Here is a 23,314-nt window from a genome sequence, read left to right as displayed (position 1 = left end):
GAAGGAAGAGAAAGGATAAAAAGGAGTGAAAAGAGAGGAAAGGTTCAGTTTGTAAGCCCTTGAGTCGCGGAAACAGGAGGGAAGGATGACTAGTGTCAAGCGCTGCGTCGGTGGAGCTGACCTGACACCATGAGAGATGACATGAAAGATGAACGGGAAAATTCCATTTATTTGGCATTCTGGGAGGGGCAGGCGTACTTTAGCCTGTGGTTCGCCTGATAGGCAGCCTGACACTGCCACGCACCGCTCATCGACATGCATATGCTGTGTAACCCCAGTAAGGCTCTGCTCTAATATGTGACTTCCTCCATACTTCAGTCTGCGAAGGATGGATTTGTCCCAACCAAGCTGCCAGCTGATATCAATGGCATCGCGGGATCATTATTGAGCCATAGTTTCCTATAAGTCATGCCATCGCCAGGTTCATCGCTGTTTCCAGCCACGATATTCTTGTTTGCTTCGGCTGTTAGCGTCTGCCTGATGAATCAGATAGGAATGATAGATCGGGCGTTGTGGTTGGAGTGCAGGAGCCTGCGTGCGGGGGCAGCGCGTCTCAGTGATACCCGGCTTTGGCACTGCCACCACCACAAGCCTGCAGAAAAGGGGCTTGGTAGCCAATAACAGCACTAGCGTCGGCCATCCAGTCAGCCCAGGCTCACAAGCCATAGCGGACTCGCGCCATTGACACCTGGCAAACGGTGCCTAGGTGCGCTGTCGTATTTGACCGCCATGTGTGCGAGGCAGAATTTGAAAGCTGATCTGATGGGAGAACTGCTCTCAGCCTTGCATACACTAGAGTTTCGTAGCCCCCTATCTCTGTCTCGCTGGATCATTCGCAACACCGTTCCACTGACAACCAGCGTACACGACCCGACGTGACAACGCAAGAAACCCTGCCGAGGTCGGGAGATAAGTACATTGGGAGAGGTTTGGGCCTCCTCCCTGTAACGTCGGCTTCAAGTTCGTTGTCTTCCTTCCGTGCCATGGACCTTTTTTTTCTTCGTTCTTTTTCTGGTTCTTTTGCTTTTCGACTCATACCAGCGCAGGCTAGCAGAAGCAAGTGGCTCAGAACCGAGTAAAGCCTTCCGCGCCATGGACAACGGCAAGTAGAACACGTGCTCGAGGTTTGATGGCGTGTATTAAGGTTCAGCCGCATACATTTCGGAAGCTACTACCAGTGATCCTGTTAGCCTTACGGAGATACTTGCCAGCCTCACCATTTGCCATTTTACTGGAACTACATGTACATTCTGCTTTTGCGTTACTTAGTGTCGTGTTGCACTGTCAGACTTTGACCCATTGATAGTCTCGCTGGTAACCCTTTCAATCCCCATCCCAATATCCCGGACTCTACAAATCCCATTCCCCCAACCATCATCATGTCATCGGCAACCCTGGATGGCAACTGGGACCTCGAAGCCTCCGGCGACGCCTTGAGGGGCGTGGTTGAGGAGGTTCACATATGTGCCCTACGCAACGAGTTCAACGAAGGCGAAGACGATCAGCCTCCCACAAACCACTGGGTCGTCTGTCTCCAAACGTCGCCCAAGTCTTCAATCATGCTTGACATGGCGCCCGGGTACGGCGAGGACGGCTTGCGCGGGAAGATCCTCGTCACCGCGCTCGACCGCGCATTCACTGACGAGACGCTGCGGCACTTCTCGTAATTACAAGCCAGAGCGGCATATCGAGGCGAAGGAGGTCTTGAGCATTATCCAGGCCAAAGGCCGTCAAACCTATACGTTCTCGCCTGAGTGGGAAGGGTGTCGGTACTGGATCTCCATCGTGACGGAAGACTTGGAGGGCGAAGGTATCTTGAAGGACGCAGCGAGGGACGCATTGGACAAGCTGAGCATGTACTGGGAATGCCCGGAGGGTCAAGAGCCGAGGGAGATGAGGAAGGGCACATTTTAGTAAGCCGTGCCGCAGTTTTGTGGGTTCTAGGTATTGTAAATGCGACTCACAGCCAGCACATTACCCCCAGAGGCGGCATCGTTATCACAGCAGAACTTGTCGAAAAGAGTTTCGTGTCCCAACGCGCGGTCGAGTTTCACATCACTGTCACGAAGCCCATGTCTAGCATTCCTCGAATTTCATTAGGGAATACCTCAGGGAATGACACTGGTTGGCAGGTATGAGTCCTGGAGCTCCCGCTGCGAGGTCTTGTCACCTTGACGATGCATTTGGAGGTTTGGGAGCTATTAGTCCAAGCATCAAATAGGGGCTAAAGATTTGTGGCTGATGGGTTGAGGCTTGGGCGGACGGGTCAGCCACAGTCTGTGAGGTCATGTTTTCTCTGGAGATTATTGGAGATGCTTTTGCTGCTGCTGCTGCTGCTGCTTGCTTGCTCTGCAGCTGGGACCAAGCGACCCCGCCAAGGTTGCGACGAGGGATTCGAGCCTTTCGTTTCCCGCGCGAATCGTCGTGGGGTCGGATGGTGCAAGACTGCAACTCGGTGCGACAACTGCAGCTGAATCACGCTACATCACCGGGTCGATCAGCATCTCACGACCTTTTCCAGAAAGACATTCTAGAAGCCCGAACGAACGTTTTTTTTTAATTCCCCGGATTGGAGACCTCCGCAGGAAGTTTTGGAGGGATTGAATTGTATTGAATTGAATTGGCATATGACAGGAGACGGCACGGGGTAACCGCTAGGATATTTTCTGCCCGCCGCCCATCGGACTTAACGACGACCTACGTACTTACGCTCTAAAATATAAAACCCACGATTACGCCGCCAGCAGCAGCTTTCCGATGAAGCTGCGGTGCACTCCTTTCCTCCTCACCACCCGACCCTGTGCATCCTACCAATCGTTTACTTTCAAGGTCGGCATTTCCCGACTGCACCTTCTCCAGCATCAACCGACTGCCCGAACCCGAACCCCCCAACGACAAAACACCCGCAAGATGTCGTCCAAGAGCACCGTCATGGAGCCCCTCCCCCGCCGCCCGTCACCATGGCCGGCGACCTCGTCGAGTCCGCCAAGCGCGCCGCGGCGCAGCACGCCGTGCGCGACCACCTCAAGCCCGACTACACCCACATCGGCATCGGCTCCGGCTCGACCATCAAGTACGTCGTCGAGACCATCGCGGCCATGTCGAAAGACACCACCTCCAAGATGAAGTTCGTGCCCACCGGCAGCCAGTCGCGCGACCTTATCTTGGACGCCAAGCTGCCCCTCCTCACCATCGAGACCCTCGTCCTCGAGAAGGAGTACGTCCCCGGCCAGCAGTACCTCGACGTCTGCTTCGACGGCGCCGACGAGGTCGACCCGGAGCTCAACTGCATCAAGGGCGGCGGCGCCTGCCACTTCCAGGAGAAGATTGTCGCCGTCATGAGCAAGCGCTTCATCTGCGTCGCCGGTACGTTCCCCCCCTGATGGAAATTCTGGTGATTCGGTAATAGCGAACTGGAAGACTGACTGACGTGACTCTACCGACCAGACTACCGCAAAAAGGTCCCCAACCTCCTAACCGGCTGGCCCGGCATCCCCATCGAAGTCCACCCCAGCCTGACCGAGTACGTCCGCCGCAAACTCATCGAGCTCGGCTCGCGCAAGCCCTACGTGCGCTCCGGCCTGCCCGGCAAGGCGGGCCCCATCGTGACGGACAACTACATGCACGTCATCGACGCCCCCTTCCCCCGCTCCTGCTCAACAGCGAGCGCGAGCGCGAGGACCCCAGCAAGGGCCTCTACACGGTCGAGTCGCTCGCGCGCCGCATCGGCGAGATCAAGGGCGTGCTCGAGATCGGCCTCTTCAGCGGGCCCACGGGGCCCGAGGCCAAGGACCACCAGAAGGACGGCGGCGAGAAGCCCGTCATGGTCTACTTTGGTATGCAGGACGGCTCGGTCCAGACGCTCGAGGCGACAGACCGATACTGAGCAGAGCTGGGGTGAGGAGGCCAGGGAGAGAGAGAAGACAAAGGACAACGGAAAACAATGGCAAGTGAAAAACAAAGATACCGCCCGGGGATCTGTGATGAGCGGAAGCAGGAATGAGCTCGGAAACTAGCGGGATCCGGTTGTTGACTGCAGGCAGTTCATGAAAACAGATAGACAGTAGGAGCTTGGTCTGCAACATCCTTACCTCATCGGAGTTTCTATTCGTGGTGGCGTAGATGAACATCAAAAACAATTATAGACTTGGGCAATGGCAATATAAAAAAACGCCTTTTTCGCATCGACGCAAGAGGGAGGATCGTTTAAGAAACATTATTACATATACTAAAAGGTCATATCGGGTAACAATTGCGTAGCAGCCATTGCTTCTCTTGTTCTTCTTTCGCTCGTCATACTGCTGTTTGTTGGGGTAACTACTTTGGCTCTCGTCTCTGCCTTGATCTCGTGAAAAAACGTCAACTCTTTCTTGCGCTGGAAGGGGAGAAACCAGCCGAAGAGGCGGTCTGGCTGCTACCCTTCTTGATTATACACCATTGGGGGTGGGTGGTCTGTATTTATGGCGGAAAATGGCAACTCGCTGATGGTTTCCTTCTTGCTCTCGGCAACGCTAGGGTGGCTGGGATTTTCACCGCCTGATATCGAGTTCGTAAACGACAACCCCTAGGCGCTGCAGTCTTTCCTCGTCCATGGTCAAGAGGTCGACTGGGGGGGCCGTGATGCTGGGTTGTAGCAAGAATGGGGGGTTTCAAGCTATAACTTAGCAAGAACAGCCTTCTTGGGGCTGCGTGGTGTCCGTCTTGACATCGATCACTGTTTGCGTAGGTGGTTAGCCAATATTCAACAAGAGGAACTGCTCTCGTGTCGGCCGCCGCCAGGCAGCAGGTGGGCAGGTGAGTGTGTTCTGTCTCCAACGTACTTTGCGAAGTGGCCTGCTGGGCCGCGTCGGAGCCCTCCATGCCGGGCAGGGCCTGGGCTATCCTCCGGAAGAGGGTCTTGACGTTGTGGCCGAGCTTGGCGCTCGTCTCGACGAACATGAGGTTGTTCTTCTTGGCCTCGTCCTCGCCCTGCTGCGTCGTGACCTCGCGCTTGTCGTTCAGATCCGTCTTGTTGCCCACCAGCACGATGATGACGTCGTTGCCGCGCTCCGCCCGCACGTCGTCGATCCACTTCTTGGTGTTTTGGAAGGATTTCGCGTCTGCAGGGGTGGGGGGTGGTCAGGTTAGCTAGGGTTCGCGGGGTGGGGGGTTTCGTCTGGACAGGCGGTGGGCGCGGGAGGAGAACAGAGGAAAACATACTAGAAATATCGTACACCACCACAGCTACACTGGAGTCGCGGATGTAGGATGGGATCAAACTTCTAAATCGTTCTTGGCCTGCCGTATCCCATAGCTGTAGTCGCACGGTCCGGTCTTCGAGGTACATGGTCTAGCGGTCTGTCGTCAGCGCCACTGTACTCTTCATCGTCTCGTCCACCAAAAGCTGCCGTTCCTTACCTTGGAGAGGAAATCGATACCAATCGTCGCTTGGTACATGTTGTCGAAAGAGTCGTACATAAAGCGCGTTATAAGGGAGGTCTTGCCAACTGTTGCGTTGCACCATGGTCAGCCATTTTCCATCTCGTCTTGACGGCGCCACCTCCGGCAGCTGCATCGACGTCGGGGACGTGGGAAGATGGGTGCGTACCACTTTGTTCGCCGAGAAACACGAGCCTAGGAGCAGGTCAGGTCAGCATTGATCGTTTGTTGGGCCAGGCTAGCAGCAGCGGCCGGAGACAGGGGTGTGCGCCGTACTTGAACTTCTTCAGCGGGTTGTTGAAAGAACCTCCTGCCGCTTGAGCCATGATGACGGTTGGTGGTAGTATGGGAGGATATCGCGCGGGGGAGAGCGGGCGGTTTGGGTGGTGGTTTTGGGGTTGGTGGTGGTGGTGATGTTTTGGAAAATAAAATGCAGCAGGTAATGCCGGAAGTGTTGCTCGTGTTGACGGGCTGGACGGGTTTTGATGGTGGTGTATATATCGGGCGGTCGGTCGGTTTGCAACTCTGAAATGGTCGGTCGGCAGATCAGATAGGCGCTTTCTTGACGATTATTGACCAGGCCCCTCCAATCAGGCGGGATGGAGTGTTCGACTAGAACCGAGCGGTGGAAACAATGGGGAATCGTCGGATGCAGGTGGAAAGGGGTCCCTTTCTTTTCAGTCGCTCGGGTCCAGGTGGATCGCTCTCTTTTTTTTTTTGGCGTGGCAGGAAGAGAGGATGCCTCTGTTTTTCTCCCTCTCTTTCAGAGAAAGGCGGGCGGGATGGACGGCAGACGGACGGATGCGCTGCTACTAGTAGTATGGGCGACCAAGAGAGCAAAGCGAAAACGAGGCCGGGTGGGTTGGATCAGATCAATTACTGTAAAAAGAAGCAAACGGCGGGAATCGAGTGGGAGTATTAGTTGGTTGAACGGATACAGTATTGCTACGGGTACGGGTATTGTGTGCAGCAAGTGATGAAGGAAGAAGACAAGCCAAGAAGTCAAAAAGGCATCAAATCGAGACACCAATTCGGAGCTGTCTCAATGCAGGGCAGTCTGGCAGTGGCCTCCCGTCCATCAGAGGCGTCCAGAGGCGTCCCGTACTCGGGAGAGAAAGAGCAAGGACCGCTGTTCCTTAGGGAGCATTGAATTATCTGATGTCGTCTGCTCCCTCCGCTACTGCCCTCCAGTGTAGTGCATGTCGGGCTGCAGCTCAGGCACACCGTTCGTTCTGCAGACTGCAGGACTGCGCCTCGAATCAACATCATCTACCTAGGCAGGCTGGCCTTGGCATCCTTTTCTTCTCGACTTGGAAATGGCGTCGCCTTGCCGGCCTTGCAACTGCCTGCCATTCCAGATTCCCATCTCGCTGCTGCTTGCTCTCTGTCGGTCGGTGTCAGTAGTTGCCCTTTGACATGCACCCAGACGGATCCCCAACGCCGCCATAAGAAACACCCCCACACCCACTGAATTGCTGCGGGCGCCTGCCACTTCCAGCGCTTGAGCCACTGTAGCCCTTGTAGCTTTCAGTGGACGGCGTCGCTGCCGTACCCGCATTTTGTGGCTAACCCACCCCGATAAGAGTTTTTATCAGGCTTTATCGGGCGGGCTTATCTGAACTTTTTCCAGCAAAAGTGTCTGGGCCATTGGGAACATTGAAATTTTGAGGCAACCTCAGCAATCCCATTCCAAAGTCCCCGCCATTCGCTGCGAGTTTTGGGATCCAGACATCGATTGCGGCAGTTCAATCCCTCGGAGCTCTGATTTCTTGTTTCGACTTAATTCAACCATGCCCGTCTTGAAAACCCCAACGGGCTCGGCGGACGCCCCGGCCACGTACAAGCAGCCCTCGAGGAAAGGCAAGAAGGCTTGGCGCAAGAACGTCGATGTGACCGAAGTCCAGGATGGTTTGGAGGAGCTGAACGAGGCTATCATCAAGGGGTAAGCAGCCGATAACACAATCACCTGAAGATCCCAAACACTAACCAAGTCTGCAGCGGCCTTGTCAACGAAAAGCCTTCCGAGGAACTCTTCACCCTCGACACTGTCGGCGACGCCTCCATCCCCAAGAGATTCCCCAAGCACACCTCGAAGCCCCTCAAGTCGGAAGAGATCCTCGCCCAACGATCTGTCGTCCCCGCCGTCGACTCCCGCAAGCGACCGAGCACCAAGACCACCGACGGCATCGTCCCCGCCAAGCGCCTGCGCACCAACTATGTCACACACAAGGAGCTGACCCGGCTGCGCAAGGTCGCCGACGGCCACCACGAGCTGACCGTCGAGTTCAACGAGGAGGCCTACGACCCCTGGGCCGTCGCCCCCGCCGCGGAGAAGACGCAGGCCGAGTCCGACGTGATGGCGGTACCCGACGTCCGGACGGAGAAGAAGAAGGCGCCCAAGACCATTACCAAGGCGCCCATCTCGCTCGCTGCGAGCGGAAAGCGCGTCCCCGCCGTGGTGAAGCCGACCGGCGCCTTCAGTTACAACCCCTCGTTCCCGGAATACGAAGCCCGCCTGGCGGAGGAGTCCGAAAAGGCCCTCGCGGCCGAGAAGAAGCGCTTGGCGGAGGAGGAGGCCGACCGTCTCAAGAAGGAGGCTGCGGCTCGGTCAGCTGCCGAGGCGGAGGCCGCCGAGGCCCGCGCGCAATTGTCTGAGTGGGAGGAGGACTCGGAGTGGGAAGGCTTCCAGAGCGGCGGCGAGGAGCTCAAGGTCTCCAACAAGCGCCCCGAGCGTAAGAACCAGCAACAACGAAACAGGATCAAGCGACGCAAGGAGGAAGAGCGCCGGTTGAAGCACGAGACCAAGACCAAAGTGAGGAAGGCTCAACTCGAGGAGATCAAGAAGCTGGCGCAAGAAGCACGCGAAAGGGACCAGTCGAGGGCGCTGATACAAGCCCAGGCCGGCCAGGAGTCGGACTCGGGCATGGAGGAGACGGACGATGTTGTGCGGAGGAGACAGCTCGGCAAGTACAAGGTGCCCGAGAAGGACCTCGAGCTGGTGCTGCCCGACGAGCTGGAGGATTCGCTGCGCCGGCTCCGGCCCGAGGGCAACCCGCTCAAGGAAAGATACCGCAGTCTGATCCTCCGCGGCAAGCTCGAGGCCCGCCGGAAGATTCCCTTCAAGAAGCAGGCCAATAGGAAGGCGACCGAGAAGTGGTCGTACAAGGACTTCCAGATCTAATGGGGGAGCGGTATGGTTCGATACAGGCGTAAAAATTCATAGATACCAAGAAAGCATGTTCTGTCGGTTGTCTTACCATGTCCCCTTTTAAATCGTACATTTTGCTGTGAACCCATCAAGGAGCTGCCACACCCAAACCACTGGGACTAGCCATACTTCACGGATCGTCAATTAAGATGCAGATTCTCCCTTCATCCAAGCTCGTTGACATGCGCGTGGTTACATACAGCTCCCCTTGAACGTACATGACCAACTTTTTGTTTTTCAAATAAAAAGCCTCGACTTATGCGGGCAGACCAGCAGAAGCAAATGCCTCAAAACAGAACCAAAACCCAACAGTACATAACGACCTATGATTAGCATCCGCTTCCTCGGATGTTGGATAAATCATCATCACACAAGCACGGACATGGCGAAACTGCGTCCCCTCAAAGCTGCACCCCGTGCGGGAGCCCATGAGGCGGAAGCTTCCGTGGACCTTTCGGCTGCCTCCCGGAAACCGGATGATAGAGACACCACCGGCACCACCCGCTTCCCACGCGATTTCTTCCCGGTCGTCCGTAGCCCAAGTCCGGTACAGTCGCTTCGAGGATTCGTCGTCGATTTCGCGCAGAAGGCGGTCGAACCTTCATCGGACATGACAGGGCATGCGCTGAGGATCCCGGCGACATCGTCCCAGACGATGGCATGCCAGCATAATCAAGGAGCTCGGGCGCAGGTATGGCTGCTCCAGCGCCAAGGTCTCGACGGCGCCTTGCACGGCTTGGATGTTTGGAGATTCCAAGAGGCCGTCCAGGGCGTCCGCGACTTCGTTCGGCGGGCTCGCGGGATACAGCGCGAAGTAACACCCTGTTTCCCGCCAAACATTCTCGCTTGTGCTTTCCAACGAAGCCAATATTCCTGGCAGAAGGTCGGCGGGGAGGGTCGGCTGGACTGCTAGGGCGTACACCGCAGCCCGGTGCCGCCCTCGGTCCCCTCCGAGCCCCAGTGCAATCGTCTTGTGCAGGACCCCGCTCGTCAAGGGCGTCGGGCGAGGCAGGGCGGACGCGGCGCAGCTCGCAACTTCCCGTCTTGATTCGCATCATCTAGCAGCGAGGCCGGGATCCGATCGACAATGTGGTCTGGTAAAGACGATTGCTCATATGGCACATCGGCTGCTGCTCGCCGGACGTCTGGTTCCGCTTTCAACAGATCTACCAGGCTACCGAGAATATCTTTGGGTAAAACGGTCTGATGTTGCGGGATACCCTTTGCAAAATCAGCACCGTCCTTTTGCCACTGGTTCAGCACTTTCCTCAAGATCTCGGCTGGCAGTGAGGGCTGCCTTGTAAGCGATTTCATCGCTGCGCCCCGTTTCCCTGGCTCGGGAGCGTCCAGCAGAGCCCCTATCTCCGCAGTATGTCGCTGAGCAACTCCAATCCTTGGATAGACAAGACTTGTGCTGCGGCATCTCGATTAGTCGACTGCGGCCCCTTGAGCACATCTAGAACCCCTCGGAGGAAGCTCCGGGGCAAGATCTCTGCCTGCCATAGGACCTTGCCAACGACACGTTCGTCGCTTAGCCCGGGGTGCCGTAGCACCGCTCGTAGTTCAGGAAGCAGTTCGAGTCGCACATACGTATGTTTTAACACGTTCGCCGTGGCTTCCCAGGTGTAGTAGTCGGGGTCCTTCAACGCCTCGACTAATTTCCGCACAATACGCAGTGGAAGCGCTGGCTGCTCACGGACTGTGCTCCCCAAACTGCGTAGCGGGTGTTGTGTCAGAAACTAGCTTGCTAGCACTATGTCCAGAACTTCATGAAGGACAGTTTCTTCCAGGAGATCCTGCTCGGCCAAGATTCCCACCGCCTGACTGGGTCTCCACGATGTCCCATGGGTCAACTTGCAATGCAGCTGCATGGGGATGCCGCACCACGTCTATGACCATGTCTCGCACTTCTTTGGCAAAGTTTCCGTTCTATACAGATTATGGTAGACCAGAGCGCGGCTAGTCTTTCTCGGGTATTTCAATAAACCCACTACCTCAAGCAGGATTGCATCCGGTACGACGTGGGAATGGGAACGCTCCAAAACGAGAATTGCTTCGCAAAGAGTGTCGGAGTCTGGCGTGATGAACGGAACCACCTCGGGGACCAAGTTGTTTGGTATAGAAAACAGTACTCGTAAGTATCAATAGGTGTCTTCAGAATACAGGAAAGGTTGAGCCTCGCAGTTACCCCTTTTGAGTACCCCCTTCATTGTGTATTTCGCCCGAAAGTCTGCTGGAATCTGCTATACCTACCCACATGATACACGAGACCAGACAACCGGAATCTGATAGCATCCGAGTTCGATGTGCTAATTGAGTTGCCTGAGCCATGTGAGAGACAGTATGAAATAGTCTTTGCCGCCACCAAGTCGCAATACCATCGTGAATACGACGAAATCCTTGGGTCAAACGGAGTACGTCTTCCAAGCCACGTGAGATTTCTCCTATAACTCAAACCCAATTTGACACCTGGCCGGGTCGCCACATTTCGAACCACCAAGTGGTGACGGGTGCCGGGGCTGCAAATACCCATCGTGAGCATAATCTTTATCTCAGTCACCCTCTTTGTCACCATGAACAGTGACATCCTTTCCTGGCTTTGAAGCTGATGAGCTGTCACCGGCGTGAATGGGGCTGTTGGCAAGGTGTCGTATGCTTGAAACGGGTTGTTTCAAGGGCCATTGGGATATATAGCTGTCCTATTCCAGCCTCTGGACAGGAATTTCTATCTTTAACCCATCATTGGTATAGCACCACGATACTAAATCCCACGTACAATCTTCATCTAATCTACACATCTTATCCTCCCCAAAACCACCAGAACAAACCAAAACCAGCCATGTGTAAGCACCTGAACCACCAACTTACCTCCTGCGGCGGAGACGAGCCCATCTCGCAAGACCCCAGCCTGAAGTGGGACAAGTCGCGCGACCTGCGGGATCAAAAGAGCACCCATGCTCACAATGTCAGCCGGCGAGACGAAAAGACTGGGCTATGTGAGCAGGCAACCGCCCAGAATGAGCCTCTCGACGACTCTGACGATTCTGATCCTTGCACGGAAGTGGACGAGTGTACCCGAAGAGCCCAGCCTCCACATCTCCACCGGCACCAAGCCGGAGATCAATCATGGTATTCCTTCCACCAGAAAGAGGAAACCCAGGCAAGGTCTCAGGGAATCTCCCAGTCCCGTGCCATGTGGAAGAAGCAGAAGCCCAAGGGCTAGTGGTCACGGGCCGTGACTGAGTGAAGAGACCCCCAATGGGGAGGCGAAGAGCAAGAACTCCGAGCATGTCACAGGCTAGGCTGTATCCGGTGGATACGTGAGGGCCATGCATGGTATGCTTCAGTACTATATGAAGCAGAGAGGCGAAAGCAGCCAGACGAGCTGCGACAGCGTAAGTGGCGATGATTGCTTGGTGTTGCGCTTATAATTCGACAGCCTCGAATACCATTTCAAAGAACTACGGAAGCACTTTACGACACAGCAACATAGTCCACGGCATCTGGCAGGTAAAGGTCCGGTAAGTCTCATTTGAGAAGGAATCTATAGAGGATACATTGGAGGAATGGATTCAATTTGGCAAAGGCCGAAACATAAAGTATAAGTTGGTCAAGAGGTATGGCGAGATACACTGGCTGGAGACAAAGGTTCAGGGCGGACTAACGTCTGGGAATATGCCACGTACAGAAGGGCGCGATGACCAAGCTGAGCTGGCACGCGCGTGCAATGTAACAGATCAACTCCCCAACAGATAGCTCATACAGAGGGAATAAACGGAGTTGCTGAATTGGCGGCATGTCAATGGATTGTGAGTACTTGGCAGCCACGTGCACCTTCTGTACGGCTGACATTGGGAGTCCAATGGTGCTAATCTGTGAGACATAAGGGGAAGCCGTATCTGGAACTGAAAGATTTGATGCGAAGCTCTCCGGAAGAAATCACAAAATTAAAGCAGGTAGTTAACGTACCAGCCTATTTTTAATAGGCCAAGTAGCTGTAAAAATCCCATTTGCTGAACCAAATCAACCAACTACACGAGCATACCACTACAACTCCCTGATCTCCTCCGTCGCCGTGACTGTCCCATCCTCCCCTTCATTCCTCCCCTTCAGCTCCCTCTTCTGGTCCCGCCTATACATCCACGCCACCGCCCCCGTAATCCCCGCCTGCGCCGCGAACGCGACCGTCGTGAAGACGAACCCCCGCCGGAACCGCGGCGCGTCGACCTGCGGGTACGTCAGGAGCGGCACCCACGCGTTGAACGCGTACCCGAGCGAGTTCATCACGCCAATAACGACGGCGCGCTCCTCGGCGTCGCGCCCGCAGATCTCGTTGGCCCAGCTCATGCTCAGGGGCCCGTAGGGCACCGACCCCTTTTGCAGCAGGAAGGCGAACCACTTGAGCCCGTCGGGGATCTGCCAGATCGCCAAGACAAGGGCGGCGAAGCCGCCGAGCAGGGTCGAGAGAGACATGATGCGCGCGCGGTGCCGGATCGCGTCCGAGACGATGGCGAAGGCGACGGTGAGGACGAGTTGGATGGCGCTGGCGGCTGTGGGGATGATGTTCTGGTTTGAGCTATTAGCTAAGCCGTCTCAAGTAATTACGACAGAAGACGCCGAGGAACTCACAATCTGCGACACAGAGTGTCCCGTCGTCTTGAGCCAGATGGCCATGGGGTTGATGCTGCTGGAAGGGCCCAGGTTGATGAAGATGATGTACAGTATGGACAGCAAGTAGATGTGCCATCGGCCTGATGAACCAAAAAGTTAGCCCTGTCTCTACCTAGTAACAGAGAAGATGGAATGGTATATTGGACTTACCAAAGATCCTCTTGAATGCGGACCAACCCAGTTTCCCGCGCGGTGCGCGACCAACAGACGCCATGCGCTTTTGAGCCAGACCACGGTCCTATTTCAGGAGTCAGTAGGTTGCGACTGAGTAGGCCTTGATAGAGATGATCACTGCTTACATCATTGGTTATGTAGAATGCTTTTGTGTTTTCCGGTAAATCGGGGAGCAGCAAATAGCCAGCAAGGCAGATGGGAAGACTGATGATTCCATCCATGATCTTGCTTGATTGTCAGCGCTTGCTCTTGGAGGCCTGAGTGCTAGGGGAAAGGGTTGACTTACGAAAAGCCACTTCCAACCGGGCATACCGTGCACCCCGTTCAGGCCCTTGTAGACTCCAGCCTGCAAGTACCCGCTGAACATGGACGCCGCCGCCGATGAGGCGTGGAATACGCAGGCCCGCTTGCCCAGTTCCGACGGCTTGTACCAGCTGCCGAGGATGGTGTGGGCAGCCGGGTAGAAGGCCGACTCGGCGAGCCCGACAAAAAACCGGATTGCGATGACGTGGTTCGACGTCGTCGCGGCGGCCAGACTGAAGGTCAGGACGGTCCAGACCAGCTCGCACGACGGGACCCAGACCGACGGCCGGACCTTGGTCAGGATGATCTGGGACGGGATCTGGCCGAGGACGTAGCCGACGGTCCAGGCCGTGTCGATCAGGTTGATCTCGTTGCCGTTCATTGACAGTTCCTCTTTCATGCCGCTGACGAAGGCGTTGCTGATGTTGGTCTGGTCCAAGTTCTTGATGAAGTAGCCGAGGGGGGGCACTGTTGTGTTTCCAAATTAGCTTCATGGGGTCTCTAGCGGAAAGGGGGAGCACCGGGCAATGATCATCATCACCTTGGTATCTGCTTAGAGACATGATACCGGGAACGTACTGGTGATGAGAAAGACATCAAGCTTCTGGATGAAGACGCGCTCTTCGTGTGACCTCCCTGGGTCGTAGTCCCAGATGTAGGACCACCATGGGGCTTTGGGCGCATGCTTCTGGTTCAGCTCCAGATCCTGCGAGTCTCTCACCACCAAAGACTCGACCGGTACCTTGGAGTGCTCCGCCGCATCACCCCTTTCCTCGAACCCCATATCCAACAACGGCCTGGTTTCTGAAGCCACGGGGGTTACTGACTTCCGAGACGCAGTATCCAAGAACGAAAAAGAATAATGCTGCAAGCCAAGATGATCTGCATGTGACTGATTGTGTTTCCTCTATTTAGCGACTACCTTTGCATTTATATGGCATGAGAGCTGAGTTTGACCAAGCAAAAAAAAAAAAAAAAAAAAAAAAAACGCAGAGGTAGTAATGCCTCCCGAGAGTACAAGATGACGCTATGAAGGGCTGGGCCGCCTTGCGTTATCTGCTGAAAGATAGCTCCCCGGCACCGTTGCACATTATTAATGGGGCGCCACACCTAGCGGTGCTGTCGCCATAGCATGGTTTGGTTGTCGTGATGGCCCTGTCGTGGGCGGGTTGGGCCAGTGTCTGGGGGTGGTGGGTTCCTGATTGGAGGGCTCCGCTCGTCATACACAACCCCAATTGCGCCATCACCTCCCCGAAGCGATAACACCCCCAGGGGATCTGCAACTGAATGTAGTAGTCTGTGCCGCAGACATGGTACTACCAAGGCCTTTCGGGCGCATCTTTGGGGGTTTAATTGGGCATGCTAACTGTACAGAAGAGCCACTGGAACGAAACACGAGAACATGTTGCCCCCTCAAATTACTTCTGCAGTGGACGCTCCAATCTCTCTCGGCAACGAAAGTGAGAACATACTTCCCATTGTGTAAATTGCGATATGTTACAGTGCTATTGAGGCGTAGGGCACCGCTCTACTGCTTCATATGCGAGTCTCGACCCCCGTGGTCAGCGAGCTTCGGTGCAGATGCAGCAGGCACACACACACTTGACACCCTCTTAGATATGGGATTTCCAAGGCCACGAGCCGAACTAAATGGTCTACACTGGCGCCAATACTGACACCGGCCTTACTGGAAAAGAAGCACCGACGCAATTGTGTAAAATTCTGGATTCTTACTTCATAATAGTGGCGATGAGCTGCTGTACTCACTCAGCCCCAGGGCTTCCCGATATAGGCTGCCCACGTCAATAGTGGGAAACCAACAAGTGACCTTCGGCTCCATTTGCTGGTTTTGGTATCTGGAAAAGCTTCCTGGATATGACGCAACTGCTGAGTGGCACGTTTTACACGACTACAACCTGTGTAATGTATGGCGCCTGTCTGGATCTGCGGGGAAACGCATATCTGTTATACTTGGCAGATAAGGGACCTTGGGTAGGAATTTGCAATGACCTTTGTCACCCTCCGTAGACATGGTGAGCTTCACGCCTCCCGATTGAGAGGAAACCGCATAGATCAGTAGGCGTCACATAATTGAAACGAATTCAAATTGACCGACAGTGCCAGCCCAATTGCATCTCCTTTGTTAATTTTCAGCTAGCTACTCGACAAGCGTCTACTTGATCACTCTCCCACATCCTTCCCATGGCCAGCGAAACGAAACGACGCTGGAACGACTTCAGCTGGTACGCCCCAGAGGACACCAAAGAGGAACGCCGTTTCATCAGGAAGCTCGATCTTCTGATCGTGCCCTACGCCTTCGTTTCTGGTCGGATTCTTCGAGGTAAGCTGATTCTCAACCCGTTGATCGAATGTTCATCCGGAGTACCATTTGACTGACAGGTTCGTTTTTGATGTATAGGCCGCATTCTTTCCTGTGATGCACTACCTCTTTGGTAGGTCCTTGTGTGCGCCGGGTAGAGGGAGCTTGCTTATTAACACTGCCGTAGGTTCCTGGTACCGCGGAGACGAGATAGGACGACGGGGTGGCATATTCTACGTGGGGTTATCTCTCGGAACCCTTACCGCCGGGTTGATTCAGGCTGGGGCGTCCGCCAGACTTGACGGCGTCAGCGGGCTTGCCGGTTGGCGATGGAGTACGCTTTTAAATTGCTGTCCCAGAAAACGCTTTGAGCTTGTGTAGCTGGCCTGAGCCACCTGTAGTGTACATTATTTGTGCCCTCATCACGATTCCCATCGGGATGCTGGGCTACTTTGTTATCCCCGGAACCCCCGACCAGCCGAACCGCCTGGTCCTGACCGAAGACGACGTCGTCATCGGCGAGAAACGACTCAAACGGGCAGGACACCAGTCCCACGGCAAGCTCCGGCTTCGCAACCTCAAGAGCGCCCCGTCCCGGCCTCAGTTCTGGGCCATCTCGCAGTCGACGACGGCCTGGACGCCGCTGCTGGTGTTCCGGACCGTCGAGGCGCCGCGGTTCCCGAAGGGGTATGCGTTCTGCTTGGCCTGCGCCGTCGTGTTGATCGTGCTGGTGCATGTGCTTAATACGTACCTCAAGAGGAAAGAGTAAGTTCGGCACCCTGTGATGTGGGAACAACCGTGTATCTAACAGGTCTAGGGCGAAATCGAACCAGATTGATGCTATTGAAAATCCAGAAGCTGCAAGTTTGGATGCACGGACTGTCGACAACAAGAGATAAGGAGACGGATCATGGTGGATCCATCTCCCGAGGTGAAGGATGGACGTTGTATGGATGGATGTGACTGTACTCTACACGAAGCGCATCTTCTCGATGTTTACAGGCAGGTTCCTGTATTCACATATCAAAAAACTGGCCTGCCGTTACCCAGGAGGCCGTATGGCATTGGATAGAAACAGACAGTTCAGTGAAAACGAGATAAACCAGTCCATTGCGGTCACATGACTTTACTTACTCGACACTTTGAGTAAGATGTATGAGACATGGCAGCAGTTGGCGAAGTATCCTTCAAGTTAGTTACTTTCCACGCATTTCAGTGCTGCAGCGAGCTCCGTGTGTGACTCTTCCCCGAATACCGAGAAAGGATAAGTTACCAAACACCATCTACTCTGGAGCCTTTTGCAACGAAAGCTTTCGCCATTGCATCGACGGTCGGCCATTTGAACCGGATAACAAGGGCCGGATACCACGTACCGTCGCCAATACAGCAGAGCCTGGTTGAACCAACATGTGTGGGGTGACATGCTGATAAGTCCCGCACCACCAGGAATGGTGTGCGTACCACTGTTTCTGTCGTTCTTTCTGGGCAGTACCAACCGGTTTCTTGAATCAATGGTGTGAAGCTCGGTGACGGCTGCAGGGCTATCTCCAACAAGTTCATGCAGCCCGGATCGCACCATCTTGGAGACTAGCACGTCACTAGGGAGTGCAACCGGGGTCCCGCAAATCGCTGTATAGCATGCACATGGCTGCTTTCGGTTTTAGCGGGGCTACGTAGTATTGGCAACGTGAGGGTATCCCCTTATCAATCAATCATCTCTGTTGACACTTGAAGAAGGGCTCGGTACTACCTGAGATTGAACCCCAAGGAGAAAGAGCCCGTCACGAATCAGATCTCACACGATGGCCACGGAAGATGCGAACAACGTTGGGAGTCACGCTGAAGCTCCCAAGAAGAAGATTCTTCTCAATGCTTTTTACATGTCCACGGTTGGGCATCTGTCTCCTGGGCAATGGAAGGTAGGCAGTGACTCGGGTTGAGCTAATCACGGCACAAAGAAGCACTGCTGACCGGGACCTCGCAGGATCCAACAGACAAGTCAGCCACCAAGAGAAACCTGAAATACTGGATCGAGCTGGTCCAACTCCTCGAAAGGGGCGGGATCAATGCCCTGTTCCTCGCCGACACGTACGGCGGCTACGACACCTACGAGGGCAGCCTGGACAACTGCATCAGAAGAGCCGCGCAATGGCCCATGACCGAATCCCACCATCGTGAGTTTCCCAAGTTGTGCACCCTGGTTCATTACGGGTAGCTATTAAAAGAAACCGAAACTGACATGGCGTCAAAACAAGCCGATCAGTGCCATGGCCGCGGCGACCAAGAACTTGTCCTTCGCCATCACGGCATCCACCAGCTTTGAGCCGCCTTTCTTGCTGGCTAAGCGATTTTCGACCCTGGACCACTTCACCGGAGGTCGGTTCGGGTGGAACATCATCACATCCTGGAAAAAGGCGGCCTTCAAGGCGATTGGGATCGACACCCCTATCGAACATGACCAGCGCTACGCGCAGGCGGATGAGTATCTCCGGGTTCTTTACAAGTAAGGCCCAGATCCCATAGTCTTATCCAAATATGCTCCGGCGCTGACGTGTGCTCCTTCAGGTTATGGGAGGGCTCCTGGGCCGACGACGCCATCTCCCCGGATCCAGAGCATGACAGCTACGCGGACCCGGACAAGATCCGGACCATCAAGCACCAGGGCAAGTACTTCAGCCTCGACACGCGCCACATCGTCGACCCCTCCCCGCAACGGACCCCCTTCCTCTTCCAAGCCGGGACCTCGCCCGCCGGCTCCGAGTTCGCCGCGACCCATGCCGAAGCCATCTTCGTCTCGGCGCACTCCCCCGCGGTCCTGCGTCCCAAGGTCGACAAGATCCGCCAGCTCGCGGCGGCCCAGGGGCGCGACCCGCGGTCCGTCAAGTTTTTCGCGACGTTCACGCCGGTCCTGGGAGCGACGGACGCGGAGGCGGCGGCCAGGCACGCGGAGCTGAAAGAGTACGCGTCCGTGGTCGGCGGGCTCGTGCTGATGAGCGGGTGGACGGGCATCGACCTGTCGGCGCTGCCGCTGGACCACGAGATCACGGCTGCGGACTCGGCCGAGATCCACAAGGTCACGAGTATCCTCGAGGCCTTCACGGCGACGAGCGACAAGATCCCCAAGTGGACGCCGCGCATCATTGCGGAGCAGGCGTCTATCGGGGGACTGGGGCCGACTTCTGTCGGTTCGCCTGCGACGGTGGCGGATGAGATGGAGCGCTGGATCGAGGAGGGGGATCTTGACGGGTTTAATATCGGGTACGTCACTACGCCCGGGTCGTTTGAGGATGTGGTCGATCTCCTCGTCCCCGAGCTGCAGCGGCGGGGAATCTACCCGGATATCCCCAGGAATGACCAGCATCTTACTGCACGTGAAAGGGTTTACGGTGAAGGACAGAGTGGGCTGAGAGACGATCATCCCGGATCGAAATACAAATATCCGGTCTATAAGGAAGAGCCACCTTACTCACCCGAGAGCCCGGCTGCAGCGTGATCAGCTCGGCAACAGTCTAAGATGAAGCAATTAGGATAGTTACATAGGAGAAAGTGCTACACTAGTAGCTAGTTCCTTCACGGTACACACGAAGCATTTCACGAGTCTCCGATGCACCCGGTTGCCATGTGCCATTCAGCGACGGAGTTTTCCGGCCCCGATCTCATTCCCACTGACTTGAGGTGCTCACTTTTTACAGAAATTCTCAACTTCGAGTATTGGAGCGGGTAGTAATGAACCCCAAGGAGTGTCAAACTGGCCCGGTACGCGCTTCGTTCGCCCGGAATGCACCGAAGTCCACAAAGGGCATCATGTCGGGCCTGGGCCGACCATGGCATGACGCCATGATTCAACAGACCTGGGGTTTGTCAGAGAGCATTACCCCGACTGCAAGACTACGCAGAAAGACAAGAGAGTATAAATGCTGAATGTGGTGGTGATTCGCCCGATGTAGGGATGGCGCAATTCGTGCTCGGGGTGAACGTCAAACCAGGGGTGGGTGGAGGGGTGGGGCACCCGGCACAACGATCTTACATATAACGCCGAACATGGAGGCGGGCAGACCCTGACGATATTGGCGGCTTCGTCATAGTTCAGTTCCATCCCCAGCAATTTCACCAAAAACCCGAAGTCACTCTACGCGGGGCAGTAGGAAACCGCGCTGTCACACTGGAGTCAACACAATCACATCTCATCCCCAGGAGACTCGGCGCGCTGAAGCCGCCGCCCTCCCGCCCACCATGCCTACCGAATTCATCTCCATGACCCCTCCCAACGCCTCCAACGAGCTGCACCCCCTCCCCGGCGCGCCCATCGACCCGGCCTACCTGGTGCGGTACGCCAAGGCGCTGGACGACTACGGCTTCCACTACACCCTGATCCCGTACGCGTCGGGCTACTTCGACCCCTTCGCCATCGGCGCTACCATCGCGGCCGCCACCAAGCACATCAAGGTCGTCATCGCGCTCCGGCCCAACACCATGTTCCCCACCACGGCGGCCAAGCAGCTCGCGACCCTGGACCAGCGGAGCGGCGGCCGCGCCGTCGTCCACTTCATCGCGGGCGGCAGCGACGTCGAGCAGGCGCGCGAGGGCGACTTCCTCTCCAAGGCCGAGCGCTACGAGCGCCTCGACGAGTACATCCGCATCCTCAAGCGCGGCTGGGCCTCCGCCGACCCCTTCGACTGGGAGGGCAAGCACTACACCTTCCAGGGCTGGAGCAACCAGGTCCGCCCCGCCAACGGCCGCTCCATCCCCATCTCGGTCGGCGGCTCCTCGGACGAGGCCTACCGCGTCGGCGGGTCGCTGGCCGACATCTTCGGGCTCTGGGGCGAGCCCCTCAAGGAGACCCGGGAGCAGATCGACCGCATCTACGCCGAGGCCGACAAGGCCGGGCGCCCGGCGTCGGAGCGGCCGCGCATCTGGGTCACGTTCCGGCCCATCGTGGCCGAGACGGAAGAGCTGGCGTGGGCCAAGGCGCACCGCACGCTCGAGGCGCTGGAGAAGGGCCAGGGCGCGGCGACGCGGCCTTTCAGTTTTGGGGGAACGAGGGCGAGGGCCCGCAGAACGTCGGCTCGCAGCGGCTGCTCGAGATCGCCAAGCGGGGCGAGGTGCAGGACCGCGCGCTGTGGTACCCGACCGTCCCGGCGACGGGGGCACGGGGCGCGTCCACGGCGCTGGTGGGCTCGTACGATGTCGTGGCCGCGTCCATCCTCGACTACGTCGATCTCGGGTGCGAGCTCATCTCGATCCGCGGGTACGACAACTTCAACGACGCGGTGGACTATGGGCGGTACATCTTGCCTCGGGTCTACGAGGGGATCCGGCAGCGCGAGGAGGAGGCGGGCGACGGTGGTCAAAACGGCAGGAACGGTGCGGCGGAAACGGCGGCGTGAGGGAAGACAAAGTAATCAGGCAAGGGTCTTGGGATAGTGTAGCGTATCTACATGTCAAACTGCCACTATCGGCGCGTAAGCAAAGCAAGAAGCCAACATGTGGTGCTGTTGCAGTGAGGGTGACGTTGCAGTGACTGGTGATGTGGTAGGTAGTAATTGATAATGATGGAAACTGGAGGGAGATTTGGTTTTGGGCGTGGAAGGTGGCAGTAGATCCAGTCGTGATAGGAGTATGGGCGTGGGGTTCAGTGGGCAGTGGGTAGTGGGACACAAGAGTCCAACCCAGCCCAGGGGCTCGCCAATCATCGACTCGGCTTGGATCACTACAACCCCCGCCATCTTCGAGTGTCCATTCCAATCAAGTCGTCAACTGGCTGACTGGTGCGATGCACACCCAAGGGCCGATGGAATGGGCGACCACGCTGCCATGAGATTGCCATGTAGGGAGCAGGGGCTTGCAACTGGCCTGCCGTGAGGCCGAAGACCAAGCAGCCAAATGACCTAATCACCTCCTTTAACGCGGCCATCTGTGATGGCGTTGATGATGATCATAGCAGCTTGGCGCTAATGATGCCCGCTTCCTGCCCGCCCTGCCTTCTGTGTCGCACGAGCCTTTCCTCATGTACCCTTGAGCATCTCGAGGGGGGTCGTGAATTTGCTGCATCCCTTTCCACAGGTGTTGGCCTGTGGGCGCTCAAGTCAAGACAATGGGCGATACTCGGCGTTGGCTTGCATTTTGTTGAATCAATGCATGCCCGGGCCGATAGCGGACTATCAGGGAGCGAGTAAAATTTGAAGATCAGTTCGTTGCATGATGGAACGGAGCAGCTGAGGTCCTCAGACGTGACGGGAGATTCCGCTTGCTTGCATATGGCTGTTGGTGGACAGTGGTGGTGGGTAGGAAACTGGACTGCCTCTCACTGGTCAGTGTAAAGGGATGCAAGGCCCGACGGTGGAGGTTCTCAGGCACTGTTAACTTAACGTTAGTGCATCCATCGGCTTGGAGAACCATCCTTGCCTTCCCGCATGGCTTGTTGGAAAGGCAAAAGACATGCGCGGTAGATGTCTACGGATAGGCCAGAAAGGAACAAGGCAATACAAATTACTGCCATCACCTTGAGGGCGCGATGAACACAGCTACTCCGTACACGGCTGGGATATTCCGCTTTGGGGGGCCGGGCATGACGTCGTGTTCTCTTGGTACCTGGGCTAGTGCAACGCCAATCTCGTCGGAAGCTGTCATCCTTAATAAAGTTTACCGCGCCGACCCGTGGAATTTTCAGAGGAAGGGCAGGGGTGGCAGGGGGGTTGTTATCAGCAGAAAAAAAAGAAGCCCCCTGAGGTCATTTCAGCTGGGCGCATGGATCTTCATTTGGGGAGTGTTCCCAAGTTGAAAATGGGACAGAGATGGGAACCTCTGCAGCGAGTGCCGGGCTAGACGAAACACGCCTAGTCCGCTAGGAGATGACCGACAGTGGGGAGGCCCCCGTTTTGGGACGGTCACGGATCAGGATCGACGTTGACGACCCCTGCCCGCACCCCAGAACACCCTGTCCTCAGCCCGGCCGTCCCACATAGCGGGGGGCAGGGAATTAAGCTACCAAGTATGGTTCGGGGCCTGGCAGGGATGGAACAGGCTGGATGGGCGAAGCTAATACTCCGTACCAACACGTTTGGCAGATCGGTATCTCAAGACTGGGGAAGGCGACTCGGTGATCCTCTGCCGTCGCGGCCGTCCACCATGCAGCAAAGGGCAGAGCACAATCTCGTCGCCATTTAACCCTGAATGACCGGGAAGAGGAGGAGGAGCAATCTCTAGTATAAGATTCTCGT

General features: G+C 56.1%; 11 protein-coding genes across 11 annotated transcripts; 8 read left to right on the top strand and 3 right to left on the bottom strand.

The window, feature by feature from the left end:
* Positions 1-1,379: 1,379 nt before the first annotated feature.
* PG986_004876 (uncharacterized protein) lies at positions 1,380-1,667 on the top strand (the record flags this gene model as incomplete). The annotated part of the gene is made up of 1 exon (XM_066841098.1): positions 1,380-1,667. The coding sequence occupies one exon, from the start codon at positions 1,380-1,382 to the stop codon at positions 1,665-1,667; it is 288 nt and encodes a 95-aa protein (XP_066700960.1).
* A 1,293-nt stretch (positions 1,668-2,960) lies between these two features.
* Positions 2,961-3,886, top strand: PG986_004875 (ribose 5-phosphate isomerase A; the record flags this gene model as incomplete). The annotated part of the gene is made up of 3 exons (XM_066841097.1): positions 2,961-3,366; positions 3,448-3,605; positions 3,668-3,886. 3 exons carry the CDS (start codon positions 2,961-2,963, stop codon positions 3,884-3,886), a joined length of 783 nt encoding a protein of 260 aa, XP_066700959.1.
* Positions 3,887-4,661: 775 nt separating this feature from the next.
* PG986_004874 (Ras-related Rab-6A) lies at positions 4,662-5,744 on the bottom strand (the record flags this gene model as incomplete). The annotated part of the gene is made up of 6 exons (XM_066841096.1): positions 4,662-4,714; positions 4,821-5,099; positions 5,200-5,329; positions 5,398-5,486; positions 5,588-5,613; positions 5,695-5,744. 6 exons carry the CDS (start codon positions 5,742-5,744, stop codon positions 4,662-4,664), a joined length of 627 nt encoding a protein of 208 aa, XP_066700958.1.
* Positions 5,745-7,208: 1,464 nt separating this feature from the next.
* On the top strand, positions 7,209-8,599 carry PG986_004873 (uncharacterized protein; the record flags this gene model as incomplete). The annotated part of the gene is made up of 2 exons (XM_066841095.1): positions 7,209-7,360; positions 7,417-8,599. The coding sequence occupies 2 exons, from the start codon at positions 7,209-7,211 to the stop codon at positions 8,597-8,599; spliced, it is 1,335 nt and encodes a 444-aa protein (XP_066700957.1).
* Positions 8,600-9,008: 409 nt separating this feature from the next.
* On the top strand, positions 9,009-9,539 carry PG986_004872 (uncharacterized protein; the record flags this gene model as incomplete). Its single annotated transcript, XM_066841094.1, has 1 exon — positions 9,009-9,539. The coding sequence occupies one exon, from the start codon at positions 9,009-9,011 to the stop codon at positions 9,537-9,539; it is 531 nt and encodes a 176-aa protein (XP_066700956.1).
* A 77-nt stretch (positions 9,540-9,616) lies between these two features.
* On the bottom strand, positions 9,617-9,940 carry PG986_004871 (uncharacterized protein; the record flags this gene model as incomplete). The annotated part of the gene is made up of 1 exon (XM_066841093.1): positions 9,617-9,940. One exon carries the CDS (start codon positions 9,938-9,940, stop codon positions 9,617-9,619), a length of 324 nt encoding a protein of 107 aa, XP_066700955.1.
* A 1,525-nt stretch (positions 9,941-11,465) lies between these two features.
* Positions 11,466-11,849, top strand: PG986_004870 (uncharacterized protein; the record flags this gene model as incomplete). Its single annotated transcript, XM_066841092.1, has 1 exon — positions 11,466-11,849. One exon carries the CDS (start codon positions 11,466-11,468, stop codon positions 11,847-11,849), a length of 384 nt encoding a protein of 127 aa, XP_066700954.1.
* Positions 11,850-12,673: 824 nt separating this feature from the next.
* PG986_004869 (major facilitator superfamily transporter) lies at positions 12,674-14,558 on the bottom strand (the record flags this gene model as incomplete). The annotated part of the gene is made up of 6 exons (XM_066841091.1): positions 12,674-13,192; positions 13,256-13,377; positions 13,448-13,535; positions 13,597-13,695; positions 13,758-14,242; positions 14,354-14,558. The coding sequence occupies 6 exons, from the start codon at positions 14,556-14,558 to the stop codon at positions 12,674-12,676; spliced, it is 1,518 nt and encodes a 505-aa protein (XP_066700953.1).
* Positions 14,559-15,976: 1,418 nt separating this feature from the next.
* Positions 15,977-16,993, top strand: PG986_004868 (Major facilitator superfamily transporter; the record flags this gene model as incomplete). The annotated part of the gene is made up of 4 exons (XM_066841090.1): positions 15,977-16,115; positions 16,282-16,428; positions 16,496-16,859; positions 16,912-16,993. The coding sequence occupies 4 exons, from the start codon at positions 15,977-15,979 to the stop codon at positions 16,991-16,993; spliced, it is 732 nt and encodes a 243-aa protein (XP_066700952.1).
* Positions 16,994-17,896: 903 nt separating this feature from the next.
* Positions 17,897-19,587, top strand: PG986_004867 (uncharacterized protein; the record flags this gene model as incomplete). Its single annotated transcript, XM_066841089.1, has 4 exons — positions 17,897-18,013; positions 18,079-18,305; positions 18,358-18,597; positions 18,660-19,587. The coding sequence occupies 4 exons, from the start codon at positions 17,897-17,899 to the stop codon at positions 19,585-19,587; spliced, it is 1,512 nt and encodes a 503-aa protein (XP_066700951.1).
* A 740-nt stretch (positions 19,588-20,327) lies between these two features.
* On the top strand, positions 20,328-21,481 carry PG986_004866 (alkanesulfonate monooxygenase; the record flags this gene model as incomplete). Its single annotated transcript, XM_066841088.1, has 2 exons — positions 20,328-21,101; positions 21,122-21,481. 2 exons carry the CDS (start codon positions 20,328-20,330, stop codon positions 21,479-21,481), a joined length of 1,134 nt encoding a protein of 377 aa, XP_066700950.1.
* Positions 21,482-23,314: the final 1,833 nt, after the last annotated feature.

Source organism: Apiospora aurea, assembly GCF_038362705.1.
Source record: "Apiospora aurea strain CBS 24483 chromosome Unknown utg000004l_segment0_segment0, whole genome shotgun sequence".
Classification (NCBI taxonomy): domain Eukaryota; kingdom Fungi; phylum Ascomycota; class Sordariomycetes; order Amphisphaeriales; family Apiosporaceae; genus Apiospora; species Apiospora aurea.
This window is presented reverse-complemented; position numbering and strand designations above follow the sequence as displayed.